Source organism: Culex pipiens, chromosome 1 (assembly GCF_016801865.2).
Source record: "Culex pipiens pallens isolate TS chromosome 1, TS_CPP_V2, whole genome shotgun sequence".
Classification (NCBI taxonomy): domain Eukaryota; kingdom Metazoa; phylum Arthropoda; class Insecta; order Diptera; family Culicidae; genus Culex; species Culex pipiens.
The window spans coordinates 84,405,669-84,421,477 of NC_068937.1; the positions used below are offsets into that span (position 1 = coordinate 84,405,669).

Genomic DNA, 15,809 nt, shown 5'->3' on the forward strand with positions numbered 1-15,809 from the left:
ACAGTGGTTTTTGAAACGTTTTCTCTGATCATTTTCGGAAATAAATGTGTTTGAATGTCTGTTTGGTTTTTGACGAAGAACTTCATCTTAGGGCTCTATACAGGGATGCGCATCTACCACCTTAAATCAAGGGTTAAATTGTCGGTTAAATTATATTTCATCTCTCAATATTTTTTTTATTTTTGCGGGGATTGAATGATAAGGCTTTCTATTATTATTCAATCCCCGCAAAAATAAAAAATAAGCTGACGATTTTTTATATGAAAATCTATCCAGCTTTTTAAGCGAAAATGGCGTTCGAATGGTGAACGCCCGAAATGTCAAAATCACGCAGTGGTACCAACATTACGAAAAAGTGTGCCATGGCATGACAGCCACATTTTTTTTCTAATTTTGGTGCTACTGCGCGATTTTGACATTTCGGACGTTCAACATTCGAACGCCATCTTCGCTTAAAAACCTGGATATATCTCGGATTAGTTTTCAAAAAGCCGTAAGAGCCATTGGTAAAGAAAGTCCTTTTTGCATCGGTATTCGACCTACTTACGAAAACCCAAAATCAAAAATGCTCGAGATTGTCCATCTACACGTCCTTCAAGTGACCCATATTTTAAATAAATGAAATTTTGTTCCATTTCAGAGAAAAACGAAAATTAGTGTCAGAGGTCACGGTGGCTCTTACGGCTTTTTGAAATCTCACCCGAGATATAAACATTTTTTTCAGATAAACTTTTTTAAAATCCGCCTTCGTCATTCCCACGGGACTGGTTCAACAAAGGGTTTAACGAGTTTTCACTAATTTTTTTTTAAACAATTTGGTTAAAGTGGTGTTGAAATATTGTGGTACCCGTCTCTTTTTTTTTTTTGAAACTGTTAACTTCAAATAGCTTTATCTCGGCAACGATAAATCAAAAATCTTCAAATTTATTAACAGTTGAAAATGTAGATTGCACCATAGACTAATAAAAGACTATACAGTGGGATCTGAACCATGACTCAACCTTTTTATGACCCCTCGGCACGGCCGGTTCACTGTCAAAAATGACAGATCAAAATGTCAAGAACTGGCTCCACTGACGATTTTCTGACGTTTCTTTTTTTTGTTTTGATTGGTGAATCTAAACAAACACACACATTCGATTTATTTGAGGATGCATTTGCCATCCCAATAATATCGGAGAACCGGAACAACCGACAGGTTTTTCAGGCTGATCGCCATAATTTTTTAATTTAATTTTAATTTTGCCTTCTATTTCCGTCGATTTCGTAATAAGTCGCCGATGGAACAAATGGCCATTCGGCATCGGTTCCGGGTTGATCAGCAGGTGCTGCATGCGGTCATGTAACATCCCTTGGTACTTCCGATTACCGGTTTCACAAGAAATTAAGCACGCGAGAGCAACGATTGCAAAAGGCTTGTGTGCTTGCCGGAATGAACACGATGGTGGTCGGTGTGAAAGCTTCCGGTTCCGGTACACCGAACCCCGGGGAAAGTCGTAGAATCGAACGTATTTGAACCGATCGGAACCAGGATACGCTGAAGCTTTTCTTAGACGCAAGCCCTCCTGATTAGCATGCTGTCCAACTCCACCTTACAGGACATTTCCAACCAAGGTTCCAACTGATATAGCTCTAAGTTGTTTAGTATCAATTAAATCTTCAATCGAAAAGTTCATTCAAACTAAAAAAAGATGTCTAGAGTGTTGATTAGATCAATCATCATTTACAATCAAATTTATAATGAAAAAGACTTGTAACAATATGATTGTATTTTGCTAAGTCACGGTCATCAAAAGACATTTCTGTGGCTAAGGAATTTAAAACCAGGTTCTAACATAACAGCTCGGGAAACGGCATATTTGATTAAAACATCGACAAAAAGCTGTAAATTTTATATATTTTCAATTCAAACTTAACCACAAATTTACATCAGTAACATACACACAAATACACCCACACATAAGTCGACGACTTGGCTGCGGTAGCCCCAGGTTGGGCCTTCCCCTCGCGGATGCGGTTCTTCTTGGTCGCAGGGTCTACGTTGGTAGGGAAGCCTTCTTCTTGCACACGTCCTTGAGGAACGGTAACGGCACTCTTCAGCCTGGTCATTTCAAGCCTTCACTCGAGCATTTCTTCTCCGCCAGTTCTTGCTTTTCCAACAGAGGAGAAAAGCAAATCGCGACAAAATTTTGAGGCTAGGAATTTTGACAGGTATGATTTTCATAAAGTATTCGCCTCCTTTTCTCTCCCACAGAAAAAGTAGGGACAAAGTAGCTGTCAAACTAGGCCAAATTGTTAAAGTCACTCACAAAATGAACTTTGAGTGATTTGAGTTCATTCCTGACGTCACGATTTTCTCCTCTACTGAAGTTCCTTCAACTTGTTTTGGTGGTAGTGGGCACCGAATGACCCCGCTCCATTTATCTGGGAGGCCGGTGCACGGGCGTGGTCAAGGACATGACAGCGAATTCCCTGGAAAGAGACAAATGATTTCTCGCTTAAGATAGGAAAATCTGGTTAATATGTTCAAATCCTCATATCGCAAGAAGAGTTTGAACTACTCAATTGATCTTGTGCTATTTAAAAACACTTAAATCTTACCATTTTGTTTGAATAATAATCGAAGGAGTTCTGCAACAAAAACAAAAATTCCGCCGTCCAGCTGATGCGAAAACAAAAACAAACACGATGCGCGCCTCGATGCGATACGCGCGCAAAACAGCACAAAGCAAAATTGAAAAAGGCAGTGCGGCCAAGGAAATCTGTCATACGGGGGGTAAGCCGATGCGGTTCAACGTGGTACACGCGGTTCACAGCATATGAGTCATATTTTTTTGAAAAAAATGTTCGGAGTGTTTAGTCTTTAATTAGTCTATGGATGGCACATTGTCCAGTAAACGCATTAGTGGCCAATTAAGATCATATTTGGGATTTGGGCTCAGTACGCCCACCGAACAACGTTGCCAGATTATTTTATGGGAAATCTGTATTTTCTTAAAAATAAATCTGTATTTTATCTGTATCATGTCAAATTCAAAGCCATAGATGATTTTTTTAGAATTTTCAGAACAGATTTAAGCATTTTAATCATATTAAAGCATAATTCAATTACTAAATTATTAAAATTTTCAAATTAAATCATTTTTTTTAAATCTGTATATAGAGATTTTTGTGATTTTTGGGATCAAAAAATCTGTATAATACCGATTTATCTGTATATCTGGCATGGCTGCCACCGAAACACAAACAAGTATCTGAATGACTGCCAAAAGTCATTTTTGTTACATCCTAATACAGTATACACAACTAATTTCATAATCGACTACTCTATAATGAATCTTAGATTTAAAGAAGAGAGGCATTTTCTTTCAATAAGTAGTAAACGCATGTTGTGCATGCTTTTTTTATTAAATTTGTAGATACTTGAATCATTTTACATCGGAAACATTTACTTTCACAAAAGGAACATTTAAGAATATAACTTAAGGGACCAGTTAATATAGCCACAGGATCAAACTATTTTGAACTATTAGGATTTTTTAAACATGCACTTTTGAATCCAAACAAAAAAACATTTATAAATACTGATCAATCACGATTAAAACGGCGAAACGGCGGCAAGAATGGATGGACGAAACGTAGCATTTATTCAACGTCTTCATCATTTTCAAGAATCAATTTGAATGAAAACGGCTGGAAACCGTAGCCCAATCCTTCGTAAAATTTGCTCATAAATTCGACCCTGAAAAAAAAAAACAATCAGTTAGTTGAATACACGATAACTCAAACTAACAATATCTTACCAATGGAGACGCAGGGTGTGCAGGAACGCGGACAGACCCTCCATCATGACCAGGATCGCCAACGTAAACAGGGCCCATGCACCGAACACGAAAAACAGCATGATGGAACCGACGTACGACGTCTGCTGTAGTCCCATGGATAGCACCATGTTCCACAACACTTCCGAGAGTTCTGCGGGAATTTTTTGTTGGAATGAGAACTTTGTTTTTGTCTGATTTTAGAATCCTCTGACCAGATTGGCAGTACATCTGACGTAGAATAATGGGAGATGACACCCTGCCATGTTCACATAAATGTCCCAATTGAAACAGAATAGTAAGTTTAGGCAAACGCATGACAAATTTGTCCTAATCATAAGGTTTTGTTTCTGCGTTACAGTCAGCAATTGAATCATTTATGAATGCAAACATGGGTAATATGAGAGCATTTAATGTCAGAGATTTTTTGGGTGGGTGTAGTATAATAACAATAAGTTTGGTAAACATTATGGGATACTTACGAGCATGAGCCAGTGACAAGGCCCAGAGACGCAGATAAGAGGCAGTATGAGACACGGTGCTAAGCGTGTACTCGATGGTGTGGATAGCCTGATGGATGAAGATTTCACTCAATGGTTCATCGTCGTGTCCGTGTCCTCCTGCGGCTGGAGAGTCAGCCAGTTCCGTGGAGGATTCCATTTGTTGGTTGATGCCACCATTCTGGTGAGCAGCTGCGGCCTTGTTCTTTCGGCTGAACATGATGTAGAATGGCTTTCCCAGCAGCATCCACGGAATACAGAGGAGAGCAATAAATACAAAAGTACGTTGCACCGTCGGTTGAGCCACAAACATGTACTCATCGCAGCCGTGCAGGGGTTCCGATTCTTTGAAGAGCATCATATTGATAAACATGATAAGTACGGATGGAGCACAACCAGGTGAATGAGGTTGGAAGTCGGTTTTGGCGGTGTATTGCAACCACTTCATGAACATCATGAAAACCATGTAGGCAAACAGCAATACTAGGAAAATTATCTGTGGCAGGAACTCCAGAACAATACTGATGCGCCTCTTGAAAAAGTTAAAGTTGACAACGCTCATACAAACACCAAAAATCATGTGAATTACGCCGAAAATGATCGATAGTTTCATTTTGTATGAATTGAGGAAGATGATCTTGTTGGAAGCCAATTGCCAAACTGGATCCAATCCAACAGGGTAAGGACTCTCGTTCAAATCGTTCGATCCGGGATTCATCTGAAGTTCCTTGTTGGTCATCACTGTCGATGTGTTGTACTGGATTTTCCAGGAGCTTCCGAATATATTCATTGACTTGGAGAAGATATCGTTGTAAATAAAACCGGTGTACATCGAGAAAAGGCCCATCAACAAGATAATATAACGACCTCCGAAGAAGATGTTCCAGATTTCGTTAGTAGATCTCTTAGCGCTCAACTTCCTCTCGTTGGTTACCATCCACAATCCGAACGCAGCCATGATCATTCCATGACCCAAGTCTCCAAACATAATACCGAACAAGAATGGGAACGTTATAATCGTGTACAAAGCCGGATTGGCCTCACGGTAAGATGCAATACCGTAGGCATCAATTAGATTCTGGAAGCCACGGGTAAACTTGTTCGTACGATTAAACGTCGGTGGGGCCTCACTTGTTTCAATTACATTCAAAAACGATGGTATGGTACTTCCGACTGCTGCCGAACCGTCCGACAACGCTTTCTGGATCAATGGAAGATCTAAGACGGGAACCCAACACTCGCCAATTAAACATTTCTTCGTTACATCCATATTGAAAAAGTTCAGCGTGTGATAAATTGCCTTCATTTTCTTCACCATTATACGCCAACGCGGCAGCTCCTTTGCCACTGTCGATAAAACTCGCGAGCGATGATCCTGGGTTTGATTCAGAACCATGCTCAGATCTTCAAGTCGAGTTTTAACGCCCTTTAGCATCTCTTCACGCTCATCGGCGGCACTTGGACATGGATAAAGGCTGGCATGATAACCGGTGCAAACCTTCTTGATTCTTGTCTTTAGCTGCTCACCTTGGAAAAAAGCAGCGAATACGGTTTTATAGATTTGGTTTCCCTGCAGAAAGAAACAACCACTTCAAAACCCAATATCACTAATCCCACCAAAGAGACCACCTTACCGTCGAGGGATCCTCCAGCGGCTTCTCGAGCTCAGCCTGGCGCAAAAATACGTTACCACGAGAAATTCTCCACAACATGCGCTCGAATCCAGGAACTTTTTCGCGTTGGATTACACCGGCAACAAACCCGAGACGACCACGGGTTTGTATGTTGGAAGGATCGTCGATGATGTTGTTCCGGAACGTGTCTCCGGAGCCCTCCTGCTCGAAGAAGAAACCTTGCGTGCGTTCAAGTACGTGTTTCAGCTCCGTCAGCTCCAAATAGTTGGACTTTAGGTTGACCGCGTTCTGGGACAGCTCCATGATTTCGCTTTCCGTTTTCTCCAAATGGGCCTCCAAGTCGATGATCTCGCGAGGATTTGGCGCACGTGGCAGCTCTTCGTAAATGTCCGGTATCTTGACATTGTCCTTTTTCACCTCAGCCTCCACGTAGCGCAGTTTGCGTTCCATTTCATCGCAACGGCGAACTTCACTCACAAACTTGCGCTGGAACGCATTAACCTCGGCGTTAAGCTAGAACAAAACATCACAATTTCCATTAAACACCCCACAAAAAAGGTCTCCCAAACATTAACCTACATCGCGGAACTGCACGGCACCGGTCTCACCCAGCTCGGAGACCGACGTGTAGGCGGCCTCGGGTTGGATGAACATTTGGCAAAGTGCCATCTCCTCGCTCCGGAACATGGCCCCCATGGTGCTGGTGACAGCGGTACTTTCCCCACCTGGAACTAAGAGGAATTGTGTTAGTGAATAGCGTAAAACAAACATTCAATCAGGAATATTAAAATACTCCTTTGCCATCTCATGTATGGACCGAGCCACGTAGCCGTAGTAGTGACGCTTCCGCCTCGTAAGCGATAGATCGGGGATCAAATTCGGCTCGGACCAACATAACTGGTGATTGTTTCCCTTCTGGATTCGATTGCTTATAGTAAAGGGAAAGTAAGAGTATCACAAGCTGGACCTCATTACGATACCAAAGGGAAGACTGGAATGTTAACATTCACACTAAAACTTGTTAATATTAGTTGAGTAAAAAATGCTACTGAATCCGCTTTGTTGGCCCCGATACTCTTCAAGGGTGTTCCCGTAAGGATGTAGGACCTTCGACCTTCTACATTTGTAATCACTGAATAGCGAAAGCTATATTAAATTAAAATTGCTATTATTAAAAAAATAATGTGAAAAATTACCGATTGTGATTGGACACTAGGGTGCCCAGAATAAGGGACTTTTTTTTCAAAACCTCGCTCCACAAGCTGAATATTGTTCCTTAACCTATTTTAGGACTCTGGGCCAAATATGAGCAAAATCGGTCATCATTTACCCATTGATACTCGGAGGTGAAGTTTGTATGGAAAAAATCGAAAAAAATGTATGGAAAACCCATATTTCGAGTATCAATGGTTAATCCAATCCAATTTCGCTCAAAATTTACACAGATGCTTAAAATAACTCAAAAAACCGTTTTCCGCTTGTGGAGCAGGGGGTCATTTTTTCTGGGCACCCTATTGGACACTCATAAATGTGGTGTCTTGAGTTTAGTTGTTTAGAATTTAATTAAGGTTCTACATCTGAGGAATGTCACAGAGTTTTATTGTTCAGTGTTTTGGTTTTGCTGATAATATTTTTGCGATATAGACATCTGTAGTTACACGTATTCGGTCAAATCTTTTGTAAACGAAGATGTGCTAATTTTCTCACCAATAATATAATAATATGGTGAAAACGTAAGCCGGGACCTCGTGATTTCTGTGATCAATTAACACTCAACTGTCGACTTGAAAAATCAACAGGATAGAGCAATATTTTTCATGCGTTCAGCTATCACATGATCAAAGTTATCGAGATATTAAAAAGAGGGACGTGTGCCGGTTGAAATTTTAAAGTATTTAAAATGGTTAATTACACAAATAAACACAAACCTTGTTAAATTCTGCATTGTGAACGAAAAACCTACATGAGAACAAAATTGTCTGATCGAAATTCACTGATCGTATCAGTTAGCTAGGCGAATTATACCAAAACAAAGCCAAGATCTCATCACACATGGCCGTGTGCAGCATGCATAATGAAAGAGAATAATATTTTTATTTTTAGTGCATTGCGTCCCCAACATTTCCACATCCTAAGCTGTGCAAACTAGCAGCTTCAGCCAACAAATTGTTCACTGTTATTCACGTGGTACTGCTTCGTTCTACAAGGCTTTTGTGTGTGCTATACGATCATGTGACATGCCAGCAAAACGTTCTACTCGCATTGTCGTCTAGAATAATTCATAACTTTATGACTTTTGTCTGCGTAGCACTAATCGAACACCAAACTATCACGGACTAATTAAACACAAATAACCATGACCACATGGAAAGGCACACAATCGCTTCCAATACTGACCAAATTGAGTTCACTGTCGTTTTGAGAGGATTCCCTGTCTGAGTTTGCAAGCACTTGTTCTTGATCTTCAGCGAAAGTTAAGAACGATGTCACCGCCACGAGACCCGCAGCACAACTAACCGACAAAAATCCAATGGATGCCGTTCAAATCGTACAATTGATAAGCTGCTGCTGCTGACGATTTTGCCACAGTCGTGAGCACGCTCGATGAGCATCCCTGTCCTAACTGATGGTGGTACCATTTAGTATTCAAAGCTGCTATTGTAGTTGTTGTCATGTCACACAAATACACTAATTTTACAATTATAAGGCATTATACACATTTCACTTTTCTACTAAAGAAATTACTTTGCGTTCTCACGAGAAAAAAAAAGTTTATGAGAATCGAGCTCGTCAAATGTGCTGGAAGACATGCAATACATCACACACAACTGTTTGGAAACTAATTAAATTTGTCAGCGATTTGGGAGATTGGGGTTTGATAATAACGAAGGTGAAAAGCTTCTACTTAATTCCTTTTTTAATATAAAAAGTCCAATAATCTAACTTTTGCTTTGTTGCTTTTTAGGTGTTTTTGAATCCACCTTACGTTTTAAAAAAGCTTTGATTTGTTACAAATCGTTTTTTTTTTCGAAAAAAAATCAAAATCAAATTATTCGCTCTACACATTGCCTTGGCGTTCTCCATTGCGAGATTCCTACTCGAAACTAGGTGTTCGAAGGGTTGATTGTTGAGGCAATTGCAAACAACTTTTTACACCTTAGCTTCCATCCACCCCGGGATTCGAACTGACGACCTTTGGATTGTTAGTCCAACTGCCTCCCAGCGACTCCACCGAGACAGGACCCAGGGAGACGACTCCTACACCTGGACTGAGCTAACGACCTAACACCTATAGGTTAGTCCGAGGCAAACATTTACTTCCCTTTCGACGGAAGGCATGATCAGACAAATCTCGTCTCGAAAAATTCCACCGGGACCGTCTGGGATTGAACCCAGATCGACACGCTTACCCCTACACCACGGTCCCGGGTGTTAAAAAAATCGAAAAAAATATTCTGCTGAAAAATCCAAATATAAAATAAAAAAGGCTTTCAATTTAATTTTATTCAATGAATTTTAATAGTGGATAATCAGTTCACAATTTCGTATTGCTTATAACCCTTATAACCTGATTCCAAAGTATCTATTTAGTCTTCTTCCGGTTAGTTTTCCTTCAGTTAGAATAACTCGCCTTCACACAAAGCCGTCGTTTCTGGTTTGCACCGGAAGCAAAGCAAGAACGCCCCAGCAGCTGGACACCGAGTTGCGGCTGAGGACAAAAGCAAAGGCCAGCAGAGCCAACCAAGACCCCTACAGCCCTACACCCTTTCCCTTCCCACGCCTTGTCTTTAACATCAATCCCTTTCCTACTAACCCCGAGTAGGCCGCGGGTAATCGGCGCACAAGATCACACAAGATCCTCTGTAATTACTCTTAGCATTAAGAACAATGTAATTACAAAAGCCGACTCGGTCCTAACCAGGTCCTAGTACCGAAAAGGACCTAATAAAAATAATTTTATGAAAAAAAACCTTATAACCTGCTAGAGTTTCGGAGTTCCTTTCAACTATGGTTTGCACTAGAATCTATTTTGATATAATTGGCAGGAAAAAGAAAAACTATTCAAAAAAAACTTTGAAATAAAACTGATTTCAAAACAGAAAACAAAACATAAAATAGATTTACCTTTTTTGAGCTAATTTGTAACAACAATTAACACAAGGCCGTTGCAAATATTTTTCAAAATTTAGGCCACCGCCCCCCCCCCCCTCTTCAAAATTTGTCCGAAAAATCAGGGGGGGGCAAAAAATATTTTTTCAAAAAGCTTCAAAATTTCAATTGAAGTTGAAGTCAAATCAACCCACGGTGCCTAAGTTGTCCTTCAAAAAGTACCTCAAAAGGCTACAAAATGAAGGATGAAGCATCCCAATTGGTCAAATATAAAGGGAGTCTAACTTAGGTTATTGGCATTTTAGTAAAAAAAATAGCACAATTGCAAAACTCAAATAAAAAAGTGCTCCAACCAGACATCACCTTAATTCGACCTGGAGCTTGTAGAGGGCATGACATATAAAATAGATGCTTTTTCTTTAAGTAAATTTCTCCGGTGAAAATTTTTGCTCGGGAAATCCCTTAAATCCTCCTTTCTGTAGATAATTTTATCGAATTCGTGTTCTTGAACCAATTTCACAATAAACCTTGGAAACGAACCTGATTAACAATAAATGTGAAGCGATTTTTTTTTATTTTACAGTGGACTCTCTCGTTGTCGATATTGAAGGGACCGTCGAGAGAGGGAGTTATCAAATTATAGAACGGAAAATCAAAGCAATCTTCTTGAAGGGACTGAAAATTTTATTGACAGCTGGAGCAATATTGATATCGAGAAGATCGACAGTAGCGTGGCTCACGGATATATGAAAAAGACAAAAGTGTTCAATTTCGAACGCCTCGCCCGGAATTTTGTAGCATTATAGCCCCAGAAGCTAGCCTGAAATTTTGAGCGCATTTGGTTAATGATAAGTAGTTCCACTTTTGACCTGAAGTTATTAAGAAATTCCAATAAATTTAATTTATTTATTTTCAACTTTTTAACTCTTCTTCGAGAAAGTTTTCCTATGCCCTATGATTTTTTCTCAAAATAGAGGTTTCTTATAGGTTTTGATCCGGGGAACAACTTTGTAGAACATCATAAAGCGCTAGGAATTAATCCCGGAAAGATACAGGCAAATTTCTAGAGCACATTAAATTTGTTTTCCAAACTCCAAAAAATATCCTGTATCTTTTCGGGATCAATCCCTAGCGCTTTGCGATGTTCTACAAAGTTGTTCCCCGGATCAAAACCTATAAGAAACTTGAGAATAGGAAAATTTGATTGGGTTTTAGGAAATTTTCTCTAAGATGAGGTTAAAAGTGAAAATTTCCTATAGTAAATTTTCAGAAGTTCCATACTAACTTCAGGCCAATGGTGGAAGTACTAAACCTTAACCTAATGCGCTCAAAATTTCAGGCTATGTTCTAGGGCCATATTGCTACAAAATTCCGAGCGAGGCGTTCGAAATTGAACACTTTTGTCTTTTTCATATATCCGTGAGCCACGCTAATCGACAGCCAGAGAGTCCACTGTATTTTGTTAATAATTTAATTTTGCATTTGTGTCCCGATTTGCCTCACTTTCCCATGACCTAGAGTGCTCATATTTGGCCCAGATGCTAGATGCCTTAAAATTTCAGGTAGATTGGTGAGGTCTTTACAATGTCTCTAACAAAGGGCTATGTCCTGTTCGTGGACTCGCTCTCTAAAAAAATTAAAATTAAAAAAAAATGATGCGTCAATCGGAGACTAACCCAATCGATCCCACATTTCGACGGGTTGTTATGGACCTCCAATACTTTTTTTGCTCCATGTTCCATTAAATAAGTTGCAGTTTTAAGCTATATAAACATAATGCATAAGAATCCATATTTTGAGAACACAGCTTTATACCATGTTATTTTAGTATTTTTCGAAGTTCTGAGGAAAAGTTTTATTTATGTTCTATGTATTAGTTTAAGAAATCTTGTATGATTGGAGTTTGTGTACTTGTTGATGCGTTAAGATGAGGTGGTTTTTATGCCTTCCTGAGAATGTGTCTGACACAGCTCAAGGGGGCTTTTTGCCCACCATAATAAAAAAAATGAAAATGAAATACAAATGAAAATTTAAAACAATTTTTCTGGCCAAGAAATAACATTTCGACACTAATTTTTCGTGTATACATATAACAAGGCATAAACTGGCATAAATTACACAAAACGGTCAGAAAGGAAGCAGATCATGTGTGACCAACGCTATAGCCCGTATACTATAAATTCCGCCGCACCCATACTGCATCACACGGTCAAACTTATACACTGTAAACTTTCCAATCAGCCCGACACAATCTTGCCCAAGTTGTTTATTTTCAACGTCACTATAAAACTGATCACATGGCAGTTGATCGGCACCTCGGTGATGGACCAGAAAAAAATGTCTGAATTTAAGGAATTTGCAACCCTTTTTTATTTTAAGGTTTATTGAATTTGAATTAATGCATAAATGTTATTAACATTTACATAAAAAACAATTTGAAGTTATTAATCGGCAACTGAGAGCACGTGATTCGTTTTCAAACACGGTAAAAAATGCGTAAATTATAAAGTTGTCCTATTTTTTTGGCCAAATCAAGCACACGAAATACATGTTTCATCGTAGGCGGGGTAATATGGGTCATATATTGTTGACAACTTTTTTCTAAGTGTGTAAAACCAAAAACATCCATTTCCACTGAGAATTATGGCTCGAACCTCGAGTCGATTTAGGCTCGAGCCAAAATTATCAGTGGGTTTTTTTTAAATAATAATTAAATTATTGAGTTTATTGTCAGTAAATGATGGACATATACTTACTTCGCATTTTTATTCTTTTTTGAAAATATAGCGTTACAAAAATAAAACTGTCACAGCAATTTTGTTTGTTTGTTGTAAGCAAATGTCCATAAATCAACAAATTACTTGGGGCGGAGCACAACAAGCACAACAAGTCACGTGACCCGCCACATCGTTTTTTGATCTTGACTTCTCTTCTCAAGGCAAAATGCCTCGAGATGGCTTTTGCTTCGCTGCTCTCTTGCCAGGCACAGTACACTTAATCTTTCGATAATCAAAAATTAGCACCACAGCTAAATTTTGCCCAAAGTTGAACAAATCAATTACCACTTTTCACACACTAAGTACACAATAAGTTCGATCACGCACAGGTCAGGTCAGCAGATCGGACTGAACTGCTTGATCAACGAAGCATTTGGACCACGCAAAGAGAGCGGGAGATTAAACACTGCTTGCGATCAATGTATGTAGCCGTGTGCGTGGATCAGGTGTAGTTCAAGCATCATGGATTGGAGTTGTGAGGTATGGAACGAGAGAATTATTTTTGCGGAACTGAGTTGTTGAACTTCACCACGAAGAATTGCGATTGGATGACCTTCCAAAGCGCGGGAATGAATGTGTGCGGCGGTGACGTGCGTTGAATATTTATTTGGTATCACTTGTTATTGAATATTAGAGAACGCAATTGTTTCGGACGTGATGAGAAATCTTTTCTCAGATTACTTAAAATATAGGAAAATTCAGAAATTGAAAATAACAACTAGTTCAGGGGTGTCCAAAGTGTTTGACTAGAGAGAAACTTTGAATTTGAAATAATAAATTTTACAATTTGTTTATGTTAATATAAAAAGAAGTTTTTGTTATTTTGCTAAGGTCGTCGAGGTCGAGGTGCTCGGTGTTGGCCCTGCTCTAACCTAGAGGTTAGGTCGTTAGCTCAGTCCAGGTGTAGGAGTCGTCTCCCTGGGAAACAACCTGCCTCGGTGGAGTCGCTGGTAGGCAGTTGGACTCAAAATCCAAAGGTCGAATCCCGGGGTGGATGGAAGCTAAGGTGTAAAAAGAGGTTTGCAATTGCCTTAACCATCAAGCCTTCGGACACCTAGTTTCGAGTAGGAATCTCGCTATCGAGAACCCCAAGGCTTTGATTTTTTTAAGGGGCAAAAACGTTTTAGTTTGATCAGGCTAATACAGTGACATAAGGTGAATTCATCAAAAAAAATTGGCGAGCTTCAGCATCACATAATCATGTAAAGTTAACCAACCTTTGCGAAGACATCACCACTACAGTGCAACAAAAATGACATACCTCTTACCGAATGCAAATTTTTTTGAAGAGATTGATTTTTGGAAAGAAAATACTAAACTAAATTTGTTTTTTAATATGTTTGCATAAATGTCCCATATGCAGCAATGGCATGCTGAGAAAAACGCAAAGCAAGTTTGTCCCACACATTAGGCTACGTGTTATGTTTTCGCGAAAATACTGGATTTCCTCCCTATCCACAGACACCACGAGTTGCCAAATTCATATGGTTATATTCAACGATCGATGCACAAAGTCATGATCAGATTGTTGAGGATTCTCCCGAGTGCACACGTCTTCTAATCTGTTTGTTTCGTATAAATAATTGTAGTTTTAGTCTGTTGTATCGTCATTCTTGTGTTATTTTATTGACCTCCAATTTACGGATGCAACAAACACTTTGGCCACTTATGAGTTTACTTTCAACATCACTGGCGTATAGGCCAGATCCTTGCGCAAATTTTAGTATATGTACTATATGCATCCTTGTCGGGTCCGGTGGTGTAAAGGTTAGCGTGGTAGCCTCTCACCCCAGTAAGGCCTGAGTTCAATCCCAGACGGACTCGGGGGCATTTTTCGAGACGAGATTTGCCTGATCACGCCTCCTATCGGATGGGGAAGTAAAACGTCGGTCCATTTGTGTAAAAGAGGTGTTGGGTGACTCACCACACATAACCTTCGGACGCCTAGGAATAAGAAGGAACTTGCAACAGAGATCACAAAAGACCCGGGGGGTGTTAAAGTGGATTGCTTTTTCACTATATGCATCCTATAAAGTGTCAAACTCTAAAACAGAATCGAAATGTATTAATTTACGAACAAGTGCTGAAAACATGAACATTTCAGCACTCAATTTTTAGAACTGATATTGTTCGCGATTAAAAGTAAGGCGTTTCGTTATTTGAGAATGGCAAGAACATGTTTCACACGGAACTGCAATTCATGGATACCGATCTTACCGAGTAGCTCAAAAAATATCGATAAGAACTAAAGTCTTATAAGAAGAATTCTAATCACAAAAATTCAGCCCATCAACCCAATGCTTACCTGCTGGAAGGGAGGTTTGCCTAAACGAAACAAGAATGAACGAAAATGAAAAATGGCTGGACTTATGGCTGCATGCGCAACTTTTGGTTAGATATGTTTATGGAAACATTTTTCACGGTATCAATACAAAAAAATGCATTCTTCTTACAATGAATATTTTAATGGTTTCGTTCAAAGGGAATCAATTTGGAAAATTTTTGTATTTTTTCAACAATGTTAAATGTTGATGTTGATGTTGAAAACAGTCTAACTTTTTCTATATCCCTTGAATCAAAGATGATATCGATAAAGTTTCCTTCGTTTTAAAGAAACTAAAAAGTGTTTGTAACAAACATCTCGATACACCAGACTCTACAGATGATCAATGTGTACCATTGCTAAATTAAAGTAGATTACAGGTAATATTTTTAACCTTCTTTACTAATTTTTAATCACAAAAACTACACGTTGTAACTGTGTAAAAGAGAGCCCTTACGGTCATAAATTTGAATGGACGTATAAGCGACGAATTCTCTATAAACCTGGTTTTCCAGGGGTGGGTCGACATTAACTTTGAAAAATATTTGCAACGGCCTAACTAAAAGTATATGATTTAACATTATTGTACCACTATACACAGAAAAAAATATGTAAATTTACTCGACACGGAAAAAACGAATTAC

At 39.2% G+C, this 15,809-nt stretch overlaps 1 protein-coding gene and 1 long non-coding RNA gene across 3 annotated transcripts; both read right to left on the reverse strand.

The window, feature by feature from the left end:
- Positions 1-1,877: 1,877 nt before the first annotated feature.
- On the reverse strand, positions 1,878-2,857 carry LOC120424942 (uncharacterized). The gene is made up of 2 exons (XR_005606440.2): positions 2,602-2,857; positions 1,878-2,472 (listed from the first exon to the last, which is right to left on the reverse strand). It is a non-coding gene; the product is annotated as an uncharacterized LOC120424942 (long non-coding RNA).
- A 530-nt stretch (positions 2,858-3,387) lies between these two features.
- On the reverse strand, positions 3,388-13,189 carry LOC120424933 (V-type proton ATPase 116 kDa subunit a 1-like). Of its 2 annotated transcripts, none has more exons than XM_039589230.2 (6): positions 12,822-13,189; positions 6,535-6,686; positions 5,956-6,468; positions 4,304-5,891; positions 3,804-3,975; positions 3,388-3,742 (listed from the first exon to the last, which is right to left on the reverse strand). In XM_039589230.2, exons 1-6 carry the CDS (start codon positions 12,826-12,828, stop codon positions 3,646-3,648), a joined length of 2,529 nt encoding a protein of 842 aa, XP_039445164.1. In that variant the 5' UTR covers positions 12,829-13,189; the 3' UTR covers positions 3,388-3,645. The 2 variants fall into 2 exon arrangements, with proteins under 2 accessions (XP_039445164.1, XP_039445165.1); XM_039589231.2 differs by lacking the exon at positions 12,822-13,189 and adding an exon at positions 8,353-8,494.
- Positions 13,190-15,809: the final 2,620 nt, after the last annotated feature.

Coding starts and splice junctions, on each gene's coding strand:
- LOC120424933 (XM_039589230.2), bottom strand. Junction 5,892..5,955: donor CGCTGGAGGATCCCTCGACG/GTAAGGTGGTCT, acceptor TTCTTTCTGCAG/GGAAACCAAATCTATAAAAC. Junction 3,976..4,303: donor CTTGTCACTGGCTCATGCTC/GTAAGTATCCCA, acceptor AAATTCCCGCAG/AACTCTCGGAAGTGTTGTGG.